This window comes from Echeneis naucrates, chromosome 15 (assembly GCF_900963305.1).
Source record: "Echeneis naucrates chromosome 15, fEcheNa1.1, whole genome shotgun sequence".
Classification (NCBI taxonomy): domain Eukaryota; kingdom Metazoa; phylum Chordata; class Actinopteri; order Carangiformes; family Echeneidae; genus Echeneis; species Echeneis naucrates.
This window is the reverse complement of record NC_042525.1, coordinates 218,086-232,982: the sequence shown is the minus strand read 5'-3', so window position 1 is coordinate 232,982 and position 14,897 is coordinate 218,086. Positions and strand designations below refer to the sequence as shown.

Below are 14,897 nucleotides of genomic sequence, written 5' to 3'. Positions count from 1 at the left end.
ATTACAGTCGGTGGTCCGTCCTCCCTGCGGCTGCCTGAAGGAGAAAGGCCAGATTAAGGAGATTAGCTTGTATCCTCCTGACTTGTCAAACTGGGATGTGAGGAACTATTGACTTTGTTGGGAAGCTGAATGAGCAGAAGCAGAAAGAAGAAGGTCATGAAAGAAGAAAACAGAATTCCTGAGAGGACAAATGGATTTGTTTGGTTTTGTTCCCTCAAACTGGACTGAAAGGTTCGAAGGGCCTGAGGGTGTGTGTGTTTGAATGTCATTCTTCATTACAGATGAAATGTTCTCTTGGGTTCAGATCATGTTGGTATGGAGATAAGAGGGTGAGTTCTGGACCCAGACCGAGTTTAGAGTCCGGGAGGACCCTGGTTCCTAATTTAATACACAGTTTAATTTCTCTCCATATTGTTGTTTGTCTGTTCTTTCACTGTTTGTCAATAAAGCTCTCGAGCTGAAAAAATCTAATTGACTTGACAACAGGAACAGCCAATGGCTGTCGGGTTACCGCCCACATTCCTGGACGGACCAATGGCGGAGCAGCCGTCCGGAACAATCGTTGGACTTTTCCGAACTTGTTTTGTTTTGGTCGGTCGGTCGAAGCTTCACCGGCTGTCAGAAATGTTCTGATCCGAACACAGCAGCCGGACTCTCCCCTCTCCGTCATGGTGTCGCCGAAGGCCGCCGTTGGAGCAGAACATCTGGCCACAGCGGCCTCGGTGTCGGAGGTTAGCGGCTCTTACACAGCGAGCATTGGTCTTAGCCGGCCGACTAACTGACTCCAGTCGGTCCAGTCGGGATGGTTCCGTCTCTGGATCCTGATCTGTGGGCCGGGTTAACGGCTGCCTTCATCACAGACCAGCTTCATCATCACCAATTGTTCTAAAAACGACCAGTAGTGTTAGCATTAGCTGCCGAGAATAGGCTAACTCGGCTAACGTTAGCAGGGAAAGGCGCTAGCTTTGTGTGCTTTGTGTGACTGATGACTCTAAAACTCATCAGATCTGTCTGATCTCACTGGAATGAATGAACCACTTTGAGATTTTACTGCCGAGGTTTCTGATCCTGTTCCGGTCTGCGATCAGCTAATTATGACAGTCAGTGATCATCTGAGGAAACAAACTAATTCAGCTCATTCGTGTGTGTGTCAGGACTACAGTCATGACACACACAAAGAGGTCGATCAGGAGCTAGTCAAATTAGTCTCTTTGATGTGTTGATGTACAAAAGAATTCAACACAGAATAGTTGATATTAAACAGGATGGCCTTCCTTAAATGTTTTGTAATAGCCATTAAATAAATAAAAGTTGTGCTTAAATTTGGTTTTAAATCATTTGCATTACAGTCTCGTTACCATCATGTTGAAGTCACCAAGATGATAAAAAGTATGGAAGTGTTTGAGGCATTGAAAAACAAATCTGTAGTTTTGTAGTTTCAGTAACTTCCTTGTGTTTTTTCAGGCCAACCTGGTTTGTCAAGGCTTAAACAACCAGACCTACATCTGTGAGTCAGGTCACTGCTGTGGGGAAACACAGTGCTGCAGCTACTACTATGAACTGTGGTGTAAGTGACTCATCCCTGCTTCAATCGCTTCATGAAACTTATTCAATCATTAGAAGCAGAATCACAAAGAATATTTGTCTGTATTTCTACCAGTGCAAAGTTGTTATCGTTTAGCAGACTTAAAGGTGAAGGAATGAGAAGCACATGTTTGATATAGCTCAGTGGGACCAGTTTGACAGGTGGAGTCTAATTTATCCTTCACAATCTCTGCTTGTTTACTGTCTGAGCTGCTGCTCGGCCGCCTGCTTGTCTCTCATGTTTCAGACACACCCAAGAGCCTTTTAACAGAAGCTGCCAGACCATCAGGCACTCAGTGGTGCTTCTTTATTTAAGGCTGCAGGTCCATGCATGAAAAACTAACAGACAGAATGATTTTCTCAGGACTGACAGTCATGTTTGAACTGTTTGTGAGGACTCATGCTGAAGGTGTTTGGACCCATGTGGTCCCTGCAGGGTTCTGGTTGGTGTGGGCCCTGATCATTATCCTGGCATGCTGCTGTGTGTGTCAGCACTGGCGCTCCAAACAACGTTTCCAACAGCAGCGGCGGCAGAATGAGATCAACCTCATCGCCTACAGAGAGGCTCACAACAACTCTCAGCTCCCGCTCTATCTCCGTACGTCTGTGCTGCTGCCTCCACACATTCCTCACATACATGTAGTCAGTTTCACCTGTCAGACACTTCACCTGCTGCAGGTCACACACTCCTCAAGTTAAACTACACCAAAGGGTCACCCCAATCTCTCTGATCATGTTTCCTTCTGGTTTCTAATCCTGTTTGTGGGGTACAGAGGGGGAGACGTTTTTCTCTGGGTTTATTTTTGGACATTTCTCTTCACATCCTCCAGCTTATGGAAAAACAAGTTTGTGTATCTTTAACCTCAGTCATTGTTCATGTCAGACATGTTCATGTTTATCCTCCTTCTTACTCGTTATTCTTCAGGGTTCTTGCCCACCTACCTGCTGCCGGCCTATGAAGAGGTAGTTGGCCGCCCAGCCACACCCCCTCCCCCCTACACCCCCCTCCAACTAGTACCTCCACCCACCGATCCACCTGAGGAGTCTCTGTGTACCCAGTCTGTGATCTCCGTCCCCAGTGATACTGATGCAGCACTTCCTGTAGCTTCAGAGGCCCCGCAGACACTCCTTCACAGCGCCACCAACCCCAACAAGGACTCCACGCCGGGCAGGTACCGGCGCTTCACTGGGGATTCTGGGATTGAGGTATGTGATGGTCAGGAACTGTGGGATCAGCACAGCTTCTTAGAGACAGAGGAAGAGGGGGTGGGACCTGTGGAAGACCCATGTGATCACAGGTCCTTTGAGCAGTGCTGCAGTAGTGATTCAGATGGACACACAGAACCAAAGTCTCTGAGGTAATCCAGAATGAACTTCCTGTCTGTGGAGATGCCACTCTGCAGCTCTCTGATGCAATATTTTTACACATGGTGCTCAGGGGTTTGGTCTTTTACAACATGTTAAATTTTGACTGACACCAGTGTGACAGATGACACACTTGATGAAATATTCAACAACTTCCCAAAATGAAAAGTTCCATCCTTTTCAAACAACAGTGAAACAGGAAGTGCAACACTTTGTTAGCATTTGAACAGTTACTTCTTGGTTAGAGAGCCACTGCTGCATCACTGTGACATGAAAGCCATCAAAGAGACATTTCACTTTATTATCAGATGGTGCTTAACTCATGAAACTGACCAACGTTCAGGAAAAAAAAAAGAGTCAACAGTTCAGACATCTTGACCTCAAACATTAGCTACACACGTTTATGTTGAATCATCTGCCCCTCAGTCAGTGATGGAATCTCCTGTTTTCTGTCACACTGATGTTAGTCAAAGGTTCTGATGCCATTGTGCCATAATGAGTAGCCTCTGAAATATTTAGATTAACGTAATCAAATTGAGTCACTGGGAGTGAACTCATGGATATTCATCATTAACCAATGTTGTTTTCCTGTATTTGTTAAGTTGTTTAAAGTATTAATAATGGATCTGAATTCTGATTCTGAAACATGACATCTGTGTTGAACATTACTGGTTGTAAATCCAAAGTGTGTGTACAGAGGAAATGACTGTGGTGAAACAGAATAACACTCCATGTAAAAATGTGTCTGGCTGTCCGGAAGCTGACATGAAACCCAACCTTCCAGTGCACTGAGGCGACGTAGAGCCTGCTGAGCACTTTTCTACATATGCAGCACCTGGTGCTAATCTCTGTACATTCGCTCTTTGTTACCTGCTGAATAAAAGTATATTTTTCTGTTCCGTTTTGTATAAAAGAGTTATTAAAATGTAAGTGAAGAACCAATCGTTGTGTTCTTTCATTTCTTTCAGCTCTAAAATCTATTCAATCTACACGAGTGCAATTCGTATCCATAACCCTCAGACAGGATCAATGAGCTCCTGTCAAATACACTTTTCATTTAGACAATTTATCAGTTTAATGAGACAAATTATCCAAAATACATTGACTAATGCTAAGCTTCTTAGAAACAAAGCTCCACCTGTTCAGTTTATGGACCTTCACTAACATATTTAAAGATGAATTGTTGACAACACTGGTCTCTTGAAAAAAAAAAAAGAAGTAGTACATAATTTATTTCAGTGCAACTTCATAACTATGAATTTAAGTTTGACAGCTAACCTTTGCTTACTTTTGAAAAAAAAAACAGCTGACAGAACATAAATTTAGGTCTATGTTCATTTGACAGTTTTATTTACATTAAAGGTGTTTGAGGTGGTTTGTGAATAAACCCTAATGGACGCTGTCTTGATTACATTATTAATGCCTCATTTCTGTATGAGTTTGAGTGTTTATTTGAGTTTATAATATGATCATTTAATTCAGTAACAGGCCGCAGTGGGCGGGGCCATGTCCAGCAGGTGGCGGTAAAGTAAAATTAAATGAGACGAAGAAGAAAAGGAAACGATCTTGGCGCATGCTCCGCGCTATTAGGACGGATCTCGGTAAACTCGTAAGTGCTGCTGTTGTTGTTTACTCGGCTCACGAGCCGTTTGTTTACGTATGTAGTGCCTTACGGTGGTTAAGCGCCGTATAGGTTTTATTGTGGCTGCGGATGTCCGCCTTCTCTCCTTTACCGGGCACTGAGCTAACTTTAGCTTAGCCTCCATTTTCCTGCTGACGCCTGTCAGCGTCATGCTAATTCTAACGGTGTCAGTTTAACGACTTGTCGTCCACAGAAACGGTTCAAGATGACGACATCATGGAGCGACCGGCTGCAGAACTACGCGGACTTACCCGCCAACATGGACGGAGTGACCATGAAGAAATATCGGCGTGAGGCTCATCAGAGGTAGGAGACGCTTTCTGCCCCCGAACACCAGGGGGCGACTCCCCCGGCCAGAGAAGAGGTCACACTGTACTGAAATCGATGGGAAAACGGTTCAAGTCCTCAATACAACATGATGTTCATTTTTTTAATGTCCAGGAAGTAGGGGATGGGTTAGGGGGCGGGGCCACTTTGTGATTGACAGACGGAACCGCCCAATCAGGAGAGAGTACAGAGCATGTCCGATCCACCTTCTCCAAAGATGGTTTCTACTGTTTTAAAGAACCAAGAGGGCCGACAGTCCATGATGAGATGGAAGCTCTAAAAAGTCTCAAAAACAGCTGACTGACGAAACAGTTGCTCAGTCAGAGTTCTGGCTCCCAGCGATTCTTCCACCCAAACCAGTTTGTTCTCCCAGCGGTTTTAATGTCCATATCCAAAACCATTCATTGGTTTGGATATCAGAATAAAAATCACATGAAATGGGCCGGAGAGCAAACTCTGTGCACCTGAATCATGTCTGTGTTAACACAGTGTTGTGGTTTGTTAGTCATCATTCTGCCCATTTCAGCTCAGTTACGGTCTCATGTCTGTGTGTTGCTGCCTCGTTTGTCAGAAAGAAGCAGTTTGAACTTCCACTGTGAGCAGAAGCTGAAGGGATCATCAGATCCACAGAAATTATATTTATTTAAACATTCTTTTAATGGACGACAGTCACACAATTGAAACAACCTCTTGAAAAAAACTGAAGAAGGATGTTGACACTGTGTGTGTGTGTCTTCCAAGCAAACAGGAAGTCGGGGTCTGACTGAAACCTGGAAATCTTTACAGCTGCTAATTGTTTTTTTGAATAAAACACAAAATTTGTTTGAAGTCATGAAAGAAGCTGATTTCATGTGAAAACATGATAGATATATTAATACTGCTGATCATTTTCACACCATCAGCTTTTAACCTGGAGTTAGGGACATAGTCGGTCTTGATGTCGGTGTGTCCACAGCACTGAGAGCAAGTTCAGTTCTGTCCTGCAAACAATGTTGGGCACACCACTTTAAAAAAGTAATTATTTATAGTTACTATTTACTTCTCTCAAAAGTAACTTGTTAGCAGGGAAAGTAACTATTGTGTTAGATTTAAAAAACATATATATATACATACACCAGTAATAAACTTTCAATTCAATAGTTTCTGAAGTTATATATCGTAACAAATAAAGAAAATTAAAATAAACTTGTTAATTCCTCTCAGGCTGAGAGAGCTGGTGTCGATTTAATAAGCTCAGCTACAGTAACACACCCCATGCAATTGTTGGATGGAAAGAGTAATTAGATTTCAGGATATTGAAAAAAGTAACACTTGCTATTTCAACACTGATATTCCCTTCACTACTTACAAAACACAAAGATTTCTACATTTCACATTAGACTGCTGACTGAAAACATCAAGAGAGGCGGTTAGGGTTTCCATGGACTGGTTTGTCACTTGCCTGTACTTTTTCAGACATCAGTCTTTATGACCTCTGTTAGGCTTATCCAAAGACTGACGTCTGAAAGCTCCAGATGTTCAGTCACAGCTGTTTGTTATGTGATGGAGGAAGTTTAGATTGAAATAGGCAGCACGTGAGTTTTCCTCATTTCAAAATACACATTTTAACCCTCACACATTTCTTCAAGTTCATTCCTTCAGTTTCGGTTGAGAAGCAAAGACACTGGATGAAAAGAGGTGAGATCATCAACCTGGGTCAGAAAAATCACTGTCAGCTGTTTGTCTGAATAGGCTATAGATTATTAATTGGTGTGACATAAGTGGTTGGAGTAGCAGTTTGGCTTTAGTGGTAATACTGCATGTATTCTCTATTGCAAAGCTTTCCAAGGGATCTGGCTCAAAACCATCCTGGAATGAGGTATGCCGTCCTTTTGTTGAACAGACTAGGACTACTGACTCAATGATTCATGTGTGTTGGTGTCCATGAATTCATGAACTCCATCCATACTGACACCAACCAGTCGGGCTCCTCCTTGTGGAAACATCAACTGATTGGTCACTATGGTCCCCTACTCTGCATCTTTTCTTTAATCCCATCACTTCCTGTCGGCCTCACGTCATCTCACCCTCTGAGTGGAGACAGACTCTGCAGCCTGAGCAGAGTCAGATTATATTTCGCTCTGTATAATCTGTATCTGAGTGTCTGGGTCTCCACTGATGACGATTCAATGGACAAGTTTTTCCTCTGTTACTGCAGCTTCCCTAGTGATGGTAGAGGTCAGGGGGTTGAGGTGGGGTGGGGGGGTCTCACTGTAGCTGATGAACTGATCAACCAAGAATAAACCAGCTACTTTGATAAAGTTTTTCTCAGGCGAACTTTTGACATGTGGATTATAAAAAAAACAATGAATGAAGAAACTGTGTGACTGATTGATAATGTAGATAAATTCTTATAGATTTAGTCAAATATCAAACACTTGGCCAGATTTTCTCACGTTAGGGTTAGTTAATGGGGTTAATCTTCAGTCACATCAGGAATGAAGTTTCTTCTTCTGTGATGATGATGTTTTTGTGTCTTTATTCTGAGTCAGCTCCATTTTACCTCCAATGCTCTGATGTTTGTATCAGTAACAGTGAGCGTGTGTGTGTGTGTGTTGTGTTGTGGTCAGACTTAGACTGACCTCAGGAAGTTTGTGTTGATTTGTGACAGTGTTGCATGATTATCTCTGAACACATTGTTCTTCCTGCAGAGTGTTTGTGAACCGCAGTTTGGCCATGGAGAAGATCAAGTGCTTCGGTTTTGATATGGATTACACTCTGGCAGGTGGGTGCAGTCTGATCCTGATCACAGCTAACATGAGGTCTGACCAGAAACCATCTGTCCAGTCCTCCCTCATCCTCTGTTGTAGTCTCTCAGGCCTCCATTAGTTTCTTCATCTGTTGTCATTTCCTCTGAGTTAAAGCAAATTCAACTAATTTACAGCCCACCAGGTTTAATTTGAAAACACTTCCTGCTCAGCAGTTTGTTATTTTCCCTTCTGGCTTGGGCCTCAGAGGGCCCTGGAGACCTCATGGTCCCAGGGACCAAAGGATGGCCTGAAATATAGTAATAAACTTAAAAGTAATAAATATACAAATATATTTTTGACTGAATTTGAATTAAAATGCTCTGGTTGTTGATTATGTGTGAACATGACACCCACCCATAGTCTATAAATCTCCTGAGTACGAATCTCTGGGCTTTGACCTGACGGTGGAGCGTCTGGTCTCCATCGGTTATCCACAGGAGCTGCTCAACTTTGTGTACGACCCCTCCTTCCCCACCAGGTTGGTTCAGGATCCCCAGCAGTTTGTCTCTCTCAGGTATGTCCTGTCCTAAATCACCTGTCTTGTCTTTCTCAGAGGTCTGGTTTTTGACACCATGTATGGAAACCTGCTCAAAGTGGACACCTATGGGAACATCCTGGTCTGTGTGCACGGCTTCAACTTTTTAAGGGGGTGAGGACTGCAGGGCTCTCCTGGTCTCCACAGACCATGTCTGTGTAAAGACCTCAACACTGACAGCCTTAGGTCTTTAAAGATCTGTGTTCCAGTGGACCAGATCTCTAAAGACCTCAGCACTGATGGAAGCATTTGATCAGGTGACCTGCTGACCTTTAACCTGCTGATGGCGCTACAGGAAGTGAGCTAGATTCATCCTCAGAAAACCATGACTTTTTTACTGAGTGTGCGTGTGTGTCTGTATAGACCTGACATCAGAGAGATGTACCCCAACAAATTTATCCAGCGTGGTGACACCGATCGTTTTTATATCCTCAATACACTCTTCAACCTTCCTGGTGAGAAAAATTACAGACATTACAGACATCTAACCGATATTGAAGTCTTTACTGGACCGTCTGTCTTGGATGGACGGGGCTCCTGACATCTCCGTCTCCCTCCACAGAAACCTACCTGTTTGCCTGCCTTGTGGATTTCTTCAGTAACTGCTCCAGATATTCCAGGTACTGAGTCTCTGTTCCTTCTGTCTCCATCTGAGTTCTGTCTCAGGCTTAAACATCATTCATGTCTCTGCAGTTGTGAGACTGGCTTCAAAGATGGAGACCTGTTCATGTCTTATAAGAGCATGTTCCAGGATGTCAGAGATGCTGTGGACTGGGTCCACTTCAAGGTAATGTCCAGACAGATGTGGACTTCTCATGCAGTCACCCCACCCTCTGCCTGTCCTGATCCTGCTCTGATCTCTCCTCTGTCCTCAGGGCTCTTTAAAGGAAAAAACTGTTGAGAACCTGGAGAAGTACGTGGTGAAGGACGTGAGTATCGTCTGTCTTCTGCATCTCTGTGTTGTTGATGTTTGTTGAACTTGGTTATGTTGTTCCTCCCCCAGCCAAAGCTTCCTCTCCTCCTCAGTCGCATGAACGAGGTAGCTAAAGTGTTTCTGGCCACAAACAGCGATTACAAATACACAGAGGTGAGACATCACACAGCAGAGTCCTGGAACCAGAACCTGGTCTTCTCTTCTGGTCCGCATTGCTCTCAAAATCATGTTTTAATTTTTCAGAAAATCATGACCTACCTGTTTGACTTCCCCCACGGCCCTAAGGTAAACATCGGTCAGCTAATTTTAGTGGATTTGGCTTCAGATTTTTTAAGATCCATTCATGATTAAGAGCTAATCATCTTCATCACAATTAACACATTAAAGCTTCACCCACTGGTGATGTTTTTGTGTTTGTCTCCCCCCTCATCTCTGGTTGTGTCCTCTCAGCCTGGTACCCCCCACTGTCCCTGGCAGTCTTACTTTGACCTGATCCTGGTTGACGCTCGTAAGCCGGTGTTCTTTGGCGAGGGGACGGTGCTGCGGCAGGTGGACACTGTAAGTGAAGCCTGCATGAACACAAGACGTGACTGTGCTTACATCTGAGAGCAGGTTTCACTGAGGCTTGGTTTGTCTCAGACCACAGGAAGGCTGAAGATTGGGACGTACACCGGCCCCCTGCAGCACGGCATTGTTTACTCTGGAGGTAAAAACAAACAGCTGAACTCAACGAGGGGTCTTCAGACCAGATCTGTGACTAACCTAGAAGACACTATTAATTATTGGTGTTACTGTCCTGGTGAAGATCTCCAACTCAAACAACTCCTCTTACTGGAGTTAGGTCCTGAATTAGTAGAGTTAATATCAGAGGTTGAATTCAGCTGCAGTTTGATGTCAAACATTGTAAATGTTTTCTTCTGTTCTTCTGTCCTGGTCCAGGGTCCTCGGACATCGTGTGTGACCTGCTGGGAGCTAAAGGAAAGGACATCATATACATCGGAGACCACATCTTCGGGGACATCCTCAAATCGAAGAAACGTCAGGGCTGGAGGACTTTCCTGGTGATACCTGAGCTGGCCCAGGAGCTGCATGTGTGGACCGACAAGAGCTGTGAGACACACACTCGTACATACATGTGCACACACACATTGTTGATGTGTGTTTTTCACACAAACATGTACCTCAGATCATAGACACGCACATGACTTTGATGCTATGTGAGTGATGTGAAATTTGATCAAATAAAATTTCCAAATATTGAAGTTTGACCAAATCTCCAAACTCAAGGGAACATGAATGCTTTAAATAACGTGTGATCTGAGTCGATGGAAATTTCTCATCGTATTTCAAGAAAATGAAGACTTGACTGTGGACTTCCAGGATAAAAGATCACTTTGCACGTTGCTTTGGTTAGGGTTAGTCTTTTGGTGGATGAAGAATTCCACATGGTGAATTTAAGTTAATTCGACTTTCCAAAGCTCTAGGAATGTTGCAGGAGGTGAAACGTCAGGTTGAAGGAGTTTAATGTCTAAAGACGACCATTCTGTCGTATTTAAAAAATTTTAATTCTGTGACAGGATGTGACTTCATGATACTGATGAACTAACTCTGTTTTTCAGCCATTTTTGAGGAGCTTCAGTCTCTGGACTGTTTCCTGGCAGAACTTTACAAGTGAGCTGAAGAGTTTAAATTCTGATTCAGACCAACAGGGTCCACTATCTGCTGGTCCAGGTCTGTGTGATCCTGATCAGTCTCTGTTCTGTCCTCAGACACTTGGACAGCAGCAGCAATGAGAGACCTGACATCAGCTCGCTGCAGCGGCGGATCAAGGTATGACTGTCTGTGACATCATCCGACATGACTGGTCTCCATTATGACATCATCACTACTCTGACCATTGACAGTGAAGTTCAGGGTCCCTGGTCCCTGTTCTGTGAAGGACCTGGGTGTTAGATCTGCAGGTCTTCAGGTTGTTGGATGTTGTCAAACCAACAGGAAGTGTTCTTTCTCTCCATGTCCTCAGAAAGTCACCCATGATATGGACATGTGTTACGGCATGATGGGAAGTCTGTTTCGTAGTGGCTCTCGTCAGACACTGTTTGCCTCCCAGGTGATGCGTTATGCAGACCTGTACGCCGCCTCCTTCATCAACTTGCTGTACTACCCCTTCAGCTACCTTTTCAGAGCTGCACATGTACTGGTGAGTGTCTGTGTGTGTTTGTCTGCTTTCCACTTCCCGTGTTTTTGATTTGTCCTCCCTTCCTTCTGCAGATGCCTCATGAGTCAACAGTAGACCATGCCCACATCGCCATCATTGAAACTGAATCTCCTCTGGCCACACGAAACCGCCACGATGTGGACTTCAAGGAGATGGAGTGCAAACGGCACCAGTTGACCCGGTCCATCAGCGAGATCCAGCCTCCCCACTTCTTCCCCCAGGCCCCCCAGGAGATCACCCACTGCCATGATGAAGATGATGATGAGGAGGAGTAGATGGCTTCTTTCTGTTACACTCAGTTTTAATGTTTGATCTTTTCTTTGTGGCTGCACAAACCTGAGTCCGGATGTCAGATCCACATTCACATTTAAGAGGATCGGGGTCAGTGGGTCTGCTGGTCTGGACCTGATCCTGTTCAGATGAGGCTTACTGGTACCTGGACCTCCAATACACCAGTTAACAGGAAGAACTTCCTGAACTCAGGCAGAGCCAGACTTGGGTCCAGCCCACCCTCTAATTCCAGGTCTTTGACATGAAGGCATTTCTCATCAGCACAAATCTGGAATCAAAGAAACAAACTGAGTCTGTTTCAATTTTTGTGTGTGTGTGTGTGTGTGTGTGAGAGTGAGAGGGAAAAAAAAGTGTGTGGGTCATGTGGCATCAGAAGCAGATCCACCTTCCTCCCTCAGTTTTGAATAAGGCCAGGTTTGTTGTATGAATAGATTCTCGTCTGCACGGGGCCACGTTGGGACCCCTGGCTCCTGAAGTCTGGGGCTTTTATTTTTCTGTCTGAGAAATGTTTTTGAATGGCTAATTTTCCTGATGAAGATGGTCTGTGAAGCCGCTGTTACTGGAAAAGGATCAGCTGCCGTTGAGATTTGCACTGTTGTCATGGATACTGTCATCACTGATACTGTTGTCATGGATACTGCAGATTTATGCAATAGAGTGGTTTTATAAACTTTGGATGATAAATAAGTGTTTTTTTTTTTTGTGTGTGTCCATGGTGTGAAAGCAGCTGCTCTGAGTGACAGACTGATGATTGCTCAGTGTTTTATAGTTTGTGTTTGCATTGTTACATCCTTGGTCAGTTGTGATGATGTGGACTGTCTCATGAATGTATTTCTGTGTTCAGCTGCTGCATGGTGATTTAATTCCCTGAAGTTTGTAATAAACCTTCTGAATCAACGTGGCTACAGAGCTTGTCATCACAGGATCTAATTTAAATACAAACAAGAATCACAATTGTCACAAAATACACAATGTGATGCTGAGCTTCTTGCCCAAATTCATCAGATGGAGATGAGATTTGACCTTTGACCTCAATCCCTGCACACTGAGGGCAGAGACACGTGCAGCTTGAAGGAACAGGACTGAGCTGCCTGCGCTCAGGGACGCCACCAAGGTCAAGCAGCTGTTGGACCTTCAGCAGCTGATAAGTTTGTCCCTTCGCTCTTTATCAGTCTGAGCCAATGATGCAGCCGAAGAACACCATTAATTAAAGGCTGAAATATTCTGTTCTGATCCGTCTGTTTCTACTACATGCACTCGTGAACAGGTAAATGTGGGCAGAGCTGGACAATGAAAACGGAACAGCAGATTTAACAGACAGCTGACCGCAGTGGTTCAGATGATGTCATACAATGAACAGGTAAAGGAAGTGACATCTTCATTCAGGTGATCCCGAATCTTTTACTGTGCCGCCAAACAGACGACAATAGATATATTAACCAACCAAAAAAAAAAAAAAAAAAAACCACACAGGCCAGGTTTGTGTTTGAATCCAGAAGGACCAGGACCAACACTGTAGAACCTTCAGGCTCAGACCTCGTTAGTCCCCAAAGGATCCTCCTCAGGTCCCATCACTTCAGCAGGTGTCTCAGCTGATCCTGCAGGTTCTTCGAGTGCTCCACGCTGGGGGGGTGGGGGGACAACCACAGTGATGTCATCTGTGTGTTATGGCTTCATGAGGACATGATGTTGTCATCAGTGTATCGCAAACAGACTGTTTAGACTTACTTCTTCTGGATGGCTTCCTGCCTGAGAGACAGACAGGGAGACAGAGACAGAGACAGACAGACAGATAGACAGGGGGAGAGAGAGAGACAGATAGACAGGGGGAGAGAGAGACAGAAAGAGACGGATAGACAGGGAGAGAGAGAGAGAGACAGACGGATAGACAGGGAGAGAGAGAGAGAGAGAGAGAGAGAGAGACAGACAGACAGAGAGACAAGGAAGAGAGAGAGAGAGAGAGGGAGAGAGACAGAGAGAGAGAGAGAGAGAGAGACAGAGAGAGACAAGAGAGACAGAGAGAGAGAGAGAGAGAAGAGAGAGACAGAGAGAGAGAGAGAGAGGAAGAGAGAGAGAGAGAGAGAGAGAGAGAGAGAGAGAGACAGAGAGAGAGAGAGACAGAGAGAGAGACAGACAGACAGAGAGACAAAGGAAGAGAGAGAGAGACGGATAGACAGAGAGAGACATAGAGAGACATAGAGAGAGAGAGAGAGAGAGAGAGAGACAGAAAGAGATAGACGGGGAGAGAGAGACAGGCAGCACCAAACAGAGAGAGAGACAGAGAGACAGAGACAAAGGGAGAGAGGGAGACAGAGAGACAGAGGAGGGGGGGGGGGGGGGGACGGACAGAGAGTCAGTTTAGAATCAGTCCCACAGTGAATCCCTGTCCCTCCTGTCTTCATGTCCTCCACCTGGCTCAGACCTACATACTCACTGGTACTGCAGGTGTGTGGTGATGATGGACATTTTCCTCAGACTCTGAAAGAGACAGTTGGACATTAGCGGGTTAGTATCACAGCCCCCCGTAGTAAATGGTGCCTGCTGTCTTCACTCACGTCCTCAGAGTGCAGGATGGCGTCCTCCTGAATCACCATGTTTCTGGCCGCTTGACCCAGAAGCTGAAAGACAATGACGTCAGATCACGTGATGACGTTATATGTTTGCCGTGAACCGGATCTTGTTGCTAATCTGATATCTGATCTTTATCTTAAAAAACCCGGATAGCCTGAATTATTTTATCGAGCTAACGGAAACTAAACCGGAGCTCCTAAAACTACGAACGAACAAAACAGCCGTGCTTTTATTGTGGAGCAAAGACTGCACAGCCGCTTCCGGTTGTTCTTCGCGTTTTCCTTACGACAAAAAGTGGCGGGTTTTTACCTCCTGACCGCGGGAACCCTTCAGCACTTGGCGGGTCAGGGCGATGATGTCAGAGCTGCAGGACGTGACCTTGTCGGACAGAAGTCCTTTAACGGACTGACCGAACCGCGGCGGGGACTCGGCGGCCGCCATTTTGTAATCTTAACTACGGTGCGCTGTCAGGGTCAAACTACACAGAAACCGCATAAAATAATAATAATAATAATAATAATAATGTTTAAATAAAGAGTATAATATTTGATTCTCATTTATTTGATGAGGAAACAGTAAATAATGTCAGACTTTAATATTACAAGTTTTTTTGTTGTTGTTTTTTAATTTTGTTTTTATAC

At 44.5% G+C, this 14,897-nt stretch overlaps 3 protein-coding genes across 5 annotated transcripts; 2 read left to right on the top strand and 1 right to left on the bottom strand.

Annotated features, from left to right (window-relative positions):
• Positions 1–534: 534 nt before the first annotated feature.
• On the top strand, positions 535–3,379 carry wbp1la (WW domain binding protein 1-like a). The gene is made up of 4 exons (XM_029521283.1): positions 535–731; positions 1,465–1,567; positions 2,021–2,182; positions 2,510–3,379. Exons 1-4 carry the CDS (start codon positions 669–671, stop codon positions 2,944–2,946), a joined length of 765 nt encoding a protein of 254 aa, XP_029377143.1. The 5' UTR covers positions 535–668; the 3' UTR covers positions 2,947–3,379.
• Positions 3,380–4,505: 1,126 nt separating this feature from the next.
• nt5c2a (5'-nucleotidase, cytosolic IIa) lies at positions 4,506–12,603 on the top strand. Of its 3 annotated transcripts, XM_029520996.1 has the most exons (19): positions 4,506–4,558; positions 4,785–4,897; positions 6,738–6,776; positions 7,609–7,682; positions 8,068–8,185; positions 8,261–8,356; positions 8,606–8,697; positions 8,805–8,862; positions 8,936–9,029; positions 9,118–9,171; positions 9,246–9,329; positions 9,420–9,461; positions 9,627–9,734; positions 9,816–9,882; positions 10,116–10,286; positions 10,796–10,847; positions 10,946–11,006; positions 11,200–11,376; positions 11,448–12,603. In XM_029520996.1, exons 1-19 carry the CDS (start codon positions 4,523–4,525, stop codon positions 11,667–11,669), a joined length of 1,758 nt encoding a protein of 585 aa, XP_029376856.1. In that variant the 5' UTR covers positions 4,506–4,522; the 3' UTR covers positions 11,670–12,603. The 3 variants fall into 3 exon arrangements, with proteins under 3 accessions (XP_029376856.1, XP_029376855.1, XP_029376858.1); XM_029520995.1 differs by lacking the exon at positions 6,738–6,776 and having other exon boundaries at positions 11,448–12,602; XM_029520998.1 differs by lacking the exons at positions 4,506–4,558; positions 4,785–4,897; positions 6,738–6,776; ... (1 more) ...; positions 8,068–8,185; positions 8,261–8,356 and adding an exon at positions 8,357–8,499 and having other exon boundaries at positions 11,448–12,602.
• borcs7 (BLOC-1 related complex subunit 7) lies at positions 12,420–14,697 on the bottom strand. Its single transcript, XM_029520999.1, has 5 exons — positions 14,566–14,697; positions 14,241–14,303; positions 14,120–14,163; positions 13,414–13,434; positions 12,420–13,308 (listed from the first exon to the last, which is right to left on the bottom strand). Exons 1-5 carry the CDS (start codon positions 14,695–14,697, stop codon positions 13,257–13,259), a joined length of 312 nt encoding a protein of 103 aa, XP_029376859.1. The 3' UTR covers positions 12,420–13,256.
• Positions 14,698–14,897: the final 200 nt, after the last annotated feature.